Source organism: Camellia sinensis, chromosome 13, assembly GCF_055761805.1.
Source record: "Camellia sinensis isolate YWXY chromosome 13, ASM5576180v1, whole genome shotgun sequence".
NCBI lineage: Eukaryota > Viridiplantae > Streptophyta > Magnoliopsida > Ericales > Theaceae > Camellia > Camellia sinensis.
This window is the reverse complement of record NC_138973.1, coordinates 88357150-88365428: the sequence shown is the minus strand read 5'-3', so window position 1 is coordinate 88365428 and position 8279 is coordinate 88357150. Positions and strand designations below refer to the sequence as shown.

Below are 8279 nucleotides of genomic sequence, written 5' to 3'. Positions count from 1 at the left end.
TTTGTTTGCAAAAATATAATGCGCAAAAATCTAATATATGTAGAAACTTCTTTTTAAAGGTTGGTGTTTTATATAGCTTTAACTTACTGAATTGAGCCAAACAAATAATTGGCTACTCAAGTTTGATTTTAAAATTTTAACAAATTTAAAAATATGTTTAAGTTTAATTTATTTACTTAACAAACCAGACTTAAACCAGACTCAAACTAATTTTTAACGACTAAACACGATTGTTTCATATGTTTAGTTCATGCATCATTGGCTCTCTCTCTCTCTCTGAGCTTGTTTGAAAGGTGTGGTATTTTTTTGGTTTGTTTGCAAAAATATAACGTGCAAAAATATTTGGAAACTTGTTTTTAATATTTGACTAAATAACATGTAAATATTAGAATGAATATGAATTTTTTTTAATGAATTAATTTTCTTTTAATAACCTTTTAATTTAAATATTTAAGGCATCTATCTCTAAAAAGGCCAAACGATACGCACTATTGTGTCCAGTTGTTGTTGTATTGTAATAATCTCCCAACTCCACCTTTTTCTACCTCCTTTCTTTTGGATCAAAATATATACTTCACCAAGAAGTAGAAGAAGAAGAGTGTGTGTCCCAGTAGTAGATACATAGAATAGAGATAGAAACTCTCTCTCTCTATGTATATGTATGTATTTCCAGAGAGAGAGAGAGAGAGAGAGACACACCCACACACACACAGAAAGACTCCACCATGACAAAGCTCTCCTTCCTCTTCTCTCTCTTCTCACTCTCTGTGACCTAATCCCCTAGATCTCCACAATTCTAGAGCTCGCTCATCGCTCAATTCGGTCTTGGTTGCTTGAATTTGAAGCTAGGGTTTGGCTTCCATGGAGCCTCGTGTTGGCAACAAGTTTCGCCTCGGTCGCAAAATCGGCAGTGGATCCTTCGGAGAGATCTATCTCGGTCTGTTCACTCTCTCTACTCTGACCTTTTTTTTTTGTGGTTGTAGTGTGAATTGACGATGATTGGGGCTTTGTTTTGTAGGTACTAATATTCAGACTAATGAAGAGGTTGCAATTAAGCTTGTGAGTGCTCTACTTGTTCATGTATTGCTTTGTAAGATTGTGTGTATATGTTTGTGTTGAAGTTGTTCTGATGTGAAAAGTTGATTTATGTGTGGTTTTGAACAGGTGAAATTTCTGAAATTTGTAACTGCCGGTGTATCTGATTTATATTTGCAGCAAATTAGTGTAATGTAACTGAAGTACAAGTTTATTTTTAACCATCTGAAGACTGGATTACACTAGTGTTTAGTACAATGTGTTTGTGGAATTTACTGTAGATCCTTCGTGGATATAGAATGTTAAAAAATCCCGTCTTTACCTTGAAATGCAGATTTTTTTGAGTTTGTAGTATTGCCGTAATGTTATTGTTTATAATTGTGTTCAGTACAGTATGATTAATCTTTCGAAGTTTTTGGTTTTCTATGAGGGGGATTCTTGATTGGGAATAGGGAGTAGTCTGTTATTTGGTTCAAAGAAACCATCATTGGTGATGATAGTACACAGTCTGGTTTATGCTGTAGAGGTATTGATCTTGTGAACAAAAGAGACAAAAAAGTGGGGAGAGTTCTTTTGTAATTGTTTGAAAAGGACTATCTTTACAGATAGACCATGTTTGGTATCTTGTGGTAGCTATTTGTTTGCACACTTATCACATGGATATTTGTTGTATTTATCTTTCTGACTTTCTCCAATCTAATACACTGCTTTAAATGTTTTCTGGGAATGCTAGTTTCAACAATTTGCATTTTGGAATACATATTCCAATACTCTACTAACTTAAAATGGCTGGACACTTGTACAAAGGACTCCTATCTATATTACAGACATGTGCTCCTTGTGTACATGTGGAATGTGTTTGAGATTTCCAAAGGATATTAATAGTTTGAAAAAAGTTTCTTAACTTGACAAGCATCCACCATGTATTGAACATCAAGGTGCTGCATTTCAGTATATTAGGAATAAGATATTGCTGTTTGGGATATTAACTTAGCAAGTAACAAGGCTTCAAATGCTTCTTCTTTCTTTTTTTTTTTTTTTTTCCCCCAGAATTTATTGTTCACCTTGTCATATCTGTGTCTATTTCTTTTTCGTACTTGCACGCTTGTTGCACACCACCAAACTTGGTATTTTAATTTTTTATTTTCCCTATTTTCTTTGTAGATTTCTAAGTATGATAAAGTTTTACTAGAGAACATCTAAGTGGAGTGCCTTGACCAATCAATAGTTTAATTTCTTTGGGTTATTAAACTTACATGTTTCATATATTATCAACAACAATACAATAAGTTCCGTAAAGTTGTTGTTTGTTCAATTTAATAGTAGTATGTTTCATTGATCACCTACTTGCTCAAAGAAAATCAATTTTGTATTAGGAAGCACCTCAGCACATTGCAACAATGTGATATTTACCTTCATCTTGTGACGTTGTACAGCATGTAACATACCCAGCTCACACCCATTATATGAATTAGACAAATCCATGTTCAATGTAACTGAGTTAATGTACAATTGCATAGATTTCTACTTATAAAAAAAAAAAAACTATAATTGCATGGATTTCCAAGTAGGTCCATCAAAATGTATATGGATTTTGAACCTGATAAGAAGCAAGTGATGGGGATGGGTCTAGACATACTCTTTTTTGTGGTTTAATTGGCAATGACAACACTGCATCTGGGCTGAAATCACTGCCAAATTACACATAAGAGTGATGCACTTTATGTGGATGGATTTTATATTGCAAGGAATTGATACAATGCCCCAAACTTTTGCTGCCTATAAAATTAGCCACTAGCCAGTCTCTTTGAGATGCCTATCCTTGCATATCTTGTCTTAAGTTCATGCTTGATTCTCTGCTGTACTGGTTTGGTTTTTAACCTTCTATGGTTGATAAGCTGCTAATACTGTTTCAAATCATCAGGAAAATGTGAAGACAAAACATCCTCAGTTGCTTTACGAATCAAAGTTATACAGAATTCTACAGGGAGGAAGTAATGACTGTTTTTATTAATTTATTATTTTAGTGGGACAGTTGATCTGTTATGAGCTCTTTTGCTCATAGATTTGATACTCTTTTCTGGTCATAACACTTCTGAAATATTACAGCTGGAATTCCAAATGTGAGATGGTTTGGAGTGGAGGGAGACTACAATGTTCTAGTGATGGATTTGCTTGGACCCAGTCTTGAAGATTTGTTCAATTTTTGCAGTAGGAAGCTTTCTTTAAAGACTGTTCTTATGCTTGCAGATCAAATGGTAACTGCATTTGATTTAATGCATACTATTATTGCATTTAGATAATTCTAAGTTTGTCAACACTTGTAATCTGGTATTTATTGCAGATCAATCGAGTTGAGTCTGTCCATTCTAAATCCTTTTTACATCGGGATATCAAGCCAGACAATTTTCTTATGGGCTTGGCAAGGCGTGCAACCCAGGTTCCCTGTCAAAATTTCGATCTTCGTGCTGGTTAAATTCCCCCCCCCCCTCCCCCTCCCAATATATGTGTTTATTAGGTCTTCCATGTCTCTTTTTTTTAGGTCTACATCATTGACTTCGGTCTGGCTAAAAAATATAGAGACACTACGACCCACCAACACATTCCTTACAGGTGAGATGATTTTGATTAGTTGATTATTTAATGGATCCTGACCTGACTGCCATCTGTGCTCTCATGAACACATAAACACACTACACGTTAGCTCTGTTCTTTTTCAGATACTCTTTGGTTGATGTAGGGTCACTTTCTAAATTGTTTACATAGGATTTTTTTGGGGGACCTTTAAGCATCTATATTCCAGGCACCCTTTTTTATTCAGTTTTACTTCAGGAACTGTGGCATTTCATGATTTTGAATTGATATCAAATAAGTTTTTGTTTGCCAATCTAGATAATTTGTTTTTTGTTTTCTAAAAAAAAACGTAACAAGACAGGTATGGATGCATGCATAACGTGTCGTAGAGTGTTTGACAAGCGTTGGTGTCTGGCATGGCCACAACACCTTAGAAGTGTCTGTGATCATGGTGGTTGTGATGATGCCATGTGATGAACTCCCACAATTTATCAGCATGATAGTCTCTTATTCCCTTGCTGTGTCCCTTTTTGTTGTTCATTAGTTCAGGAATTTACCACCGATCTCGTTTAGCATCTTTGAATTCTTTAAATTCTTCTTTCACCTTTTGGCTTTACGGAGATCTTCATCATATATGATTGTGAACAATGCAGAGAGAACAAAAATTTGACTGGAACTGCAAGATACGCAAGTATGAACACTCACCTCGGCATTGGTAAGTGTTCTCTATTGTTGTCTTGTTGGTAGGGTGGTTCACTTGCATGCACATTTTTACCCATTGAACGTCAGTTTTGTCATAAAAAAATTGACTTTGCTCTGTTGGATTGTTTTTGAGCTGCAAAGAACAAAGCAGGAGGGATGATTTAGAATCTCTTGGATATGTCCTCATGTACTTTCTAAGAGGAAGGTGATTTTTTTTCTACATTCCCTCTCTTTTTTCCTTGCACTCTCTATTGATAGTGTATTTTGACATCCCTTTGTATGTGTAGTCTTCCTTGGCAGGGACTGAAAGCAGGAACTAAGAAACAGAAGTACGAAAAAATTAGTGAAAGAAAGGTTTCCACATCTATTGAGGTAGGTAACTTGTTTGTAACACAGCACTCGGATGTCTACTCTTATTTTAATATCTAAATCATGACTAATACACTTCCTTCTTAGGCTTTGTGCCGGGGTTATCCAACAGAGTTTGCATCATACTTCCACTACTGTCGGTCTTTGCGTTTTGATGACAAGCCAGATTATTCTTATTTGAAGAGAATATTCCGTGACCTTTTTATTCGTGAAGGTTTGTGTAGATTTTCTTTGTGATAGGCAGCACAGCTTGAGAGATTGATTGTTTATACTATCTGTTGTTTCCATCTTAAGAACTGATAATATCGTTCATGTTTCATCTTGCCATTATGCCTGTTAATACTGTTGCAGGCTTCCAGTTCGATTATGTTTTTGATTGGACCATTTTGAAGTATCAGCAATCGCAGATTGCCACTCCGCCTTCCCGGGCTCTTGTAAGTGACATGACAGAATAAATTGCCTCTCTGTTGTTTGTTGCTGGTATCTGTATTTATATGAAGATTGCTTCTGTTAGGCTACTGGTGCTGGAACAAGCTCTGGACTGCCACCTCCTGTTGTGAATGCTGATCGACAATCGGGTAATTTCCTGCACTGCGTCTTGGAAGAAAAGATAAACATTAGTCTTGTTTGATACTATTGGGGTGGTTTAATGAGTAGAGTTCCCTCTTTAGCCCACCTTGCTGACATGCTTTTCAGACTTGTTAATCTTCCGTTTTGGATCCTTTCAATGACTTATCTACCCTCAATCCCTTCATCTTTTGTTTTGGTTTTGTTATTATGTCCTTTTTTCACAAACCCCTTTAGATTGGTTTTGTAAAATATTGCCCATACAATAGAGAAGATTAGGTTCTTTTTTACTTATTCCTTAGGTTATATTACTTACTGCAGGTGAGGAAGAAGGGAGAGTAACCGGTTTGTCCGGAGTGGAACCATCACGTACAAGATTTTCTGGACCAGTAATAAATTCAGGAACTTCATCCAAGCAGAAGGGTCCAGTTGCAAATGATTCAACGAGCAAAGAAGCTATGGTAAGCTGTTCGAATCATATTTATATGATTCTAGTAGTTCGCTGATTTTGTTTCATTGCATAATAATGGCTTTTGTGGAAGACTTCTCTCATTTGCCTTGGATTCGTTATGACAAATTGGGGCTGGTGCTAGGTGCATACAAGCGGTTAGAAAATTGACCTTTTGCAAGATGATCCCCGTCGATAGTATAAATTGATGTGATTGCATGTGTTTTTTTTTTTGGGTTGATAAATAGCATGGTTTGCTCATATTGAACTTCTCTTGCATAATTGTTTAATTTGGTTTAAGAATTTGCTAGTTTGAGATACACGTTTTTTCCTCGGATATTTCAAGGTTCAATTAAGCTTTGTAAATAGGCTGAACGGTTCGTTTGAGAGCATGTGATCTCGATGAAAGTACTTATTCGTGGATTGTCCCAAAGATTTGAATTTTGGTGGCACGATCACTGCTTCGCTATATCCACAAGTTATAAACTTTTTTTTTGTAGCATAACATTTCTTGCTGATTTTAATTTTACGTTTTCTGTCAGATCCTTTGTTTCCTCTTTCCCGTTTCCCATTCTTTAGGCTGTGTTTGGATTTAGAAAGGGAAAGGGAAAAGGTGTGAATGTGAATGAAATATAGCTACATTTCACCTGCTTTTTTTCCTTTCCCTCTCCAAATTTCTATCCAAATCCACAATCCAAACACAGCCTTAGGCTATATTTGGATTTAAGATTGGCATAGGGATTTGTGGAGGGAAAGGAAAATGTGGGTGTGAAATGGAGAAAATTTAATTTATATTTCATTCACATTTTGTTCACTTTTTCTTGCGCCCCCACTAATCTCTACTCAAATCCTACATCCAAAAACAGCCTAAACAATGCATTATGTGTCTTGAATGCAATATTATGATGGTTATGTTGCAGTTCAATTTAGCCTAAGCAACAATATCTGAACTTCAATGTCCAATTCATCTTGCAGTTGTCAAGCTCCTTTTTTTTAGGACGGTCAAGCGGATCATTAAGGCGAGCTGCTGTCTCTAGTAGCCGTGACGGAGTTGTCATGGGGAACGAGTCTGATCAAGTTCGCTCTCGCACCAAAATTTCAAGCGGGCAAAGAAGTTCCTCAGTTGGTGGATCCTCAGACCCCAAGCGCCCATCATCCGGGAGGAACACCTCTGGCATGAAGAACTATGAGTCCACTCTCAAGGGTATTGAGACTCTGCATTTCGATGATGAAGAGCGGGTTCATTATTAGATATTCACTGTTTTCTTTTTTGCATTCTTGTAAATCTACATACTCTGTGTGCTAGACATCAGATAGGATTTATTAGATTCTTGAAGTTGACCACCTATGTTGAGATCAACGACACTCTTGTGGACTTGTAGTCAATAAAATGAAGAGAGAATCCGAAAGCAGCAGCAGCAATTCAACTGAACCCATCAAGGTAAGGCCTTTTTTATCTATGTGGGCTGTCATATTTGCTCGACTCCCTTACTCTGATTTACCCCCCTATCCCCCTAATGATCTATGCATGTTCTTAGTGTTGGGGATTACTGGTTTTAAGCTTGTGGAACTGTAAATTTTCCGTTGTAAATGTTTTCCCGTTCTACTTTTGTTTGTTTCCCGTGTGTTGATGACAAGCATGAACTATTTGACACGGAAATTGGGTTTTTAGCATTTGGTAAGTTTTACAGTGTGGCTAAATACTACTAGTAGGCTCTTGGAGGACATGCTTATGCTACTACTGTAATAGTGTCAAGAGTACTCACCTGTGTTATTTTGAATTTGTGTTGATCTTTCATTGATAGAGAGCTGAGGTCTAATTTGCCTCTTGTTATTAGTCGTAAAATGTAAATTGTTTTCCAATTATTATGTAATATTGGTTTTCCTAGGATTTCCTCGCATATATTCAGCCCTTAATTCAAATTCAAAGACCGGTCTTTTATTTCTTAGTATGTAGGATTATTTCCTGATTTTGATCTTGGTCTCTGAGTGCCTGTGGTTGCTGGCTACTATATATTTCTGGTGTCGATAAACTGTTGGAAATATGGTTATTTTTGTCTGTTGCAAAGCATAGGCTCAAAATTCAGTGGACTGGTCCTAATGGAAAAGCCTCCATTCTCTCTAGGTAGGGCATGCAAATGGATTGGGATTTATGATTATTGGGGACCTTGTTTTGTTTATCAAATTTACTCGGAACTTGGAACTAGGGTTGAGCAAAAAATTAAAAAAATCACAAACTGGTTCAATCTAAACCAAACCAAATGGTTTGATTTGGTTCTCTTGAAGCACAATTCGGTCTTGATTTATAAAACGTGCTAATTATATTTTAGGGTTCAGTTTGTGGTTTTATAATTACTGTTTCAATTTGGAAGTAAACTGGATCATTTAGTTATATATGTTTATATATAATTTGTTATTAACCGTAAATGCTCAAGTAGGCCTGTCAGTGGATTGGGATTTTCCCAAATTTAATTCGAAACATAACATCCGATTCAATTATTTAAATCCGAATCTGACTGCCCAATTAAATCTGAATCTGATTCACCTGATTTTGGTTTTGCCCGAATTTGATTTGAAACGTCTG

At 36.2% G+C, this 8279-nt stretch overlaps 1 protein-coding gene across 1 annotated transcript; it reads left to right on the top strand.

Annotated features, from left to right (window-relative positions):
* The first annotated feature begins 468 nt into the window (after positions 1-468).
* CKL12 (casein kinase I-like 12) lies at positions 469-7355 on the top strand. The gene is made up of 14 exons (XM_028218404.2): positions 469-937; positions 1019-1059; positions 2960-3029; positions 3145-3293; positions 3380-3475; positions 3578-3648; positions 4263-4324; positions 4453-4516; positions 4599-4683; positions 4768-4894; positions 5032-5114; positions 5195-5258; positions 5569-5708; positions 6671-7355. Exons 1-14 carry the CDS (start codon positions 862-864, stop codon positions 6944-6946), a joined length of 1404 nt encoding a protein of 467 aa, XP_028074205.1. The 5' UTR covers positions 469-861; the 3' UTR covers positions 6947-7355.
* The last annotated feature ends 924 nt before the right edge of the window (positions 7356-8279 follow it).

Excerpts from the sequence above, each read along its gene's own strand:
- CKL12 (XM_028218404.2), top strand. The coding sequence starts at position 862 with ATGGAGCCTCGTGTTGGCAACAAGTTTCGCCTCGGTCGCAAAATCGGC. Across the intron at positions 938-1,018 it reads CTTCGGAGAGATCTATCTCG|GTACTAATATTCAGACTAAT; the intron begins GTCTGTTCACTC and ends TTTGTTTTGTAG. Across the intron at positions 3,030-3,144 it reads CAGAATTCTACAGGGAGGAA|CTGGAATTCCAAATGTGAGA; the intron begins GTAATGACTGTT and ends GAAATATTACAG.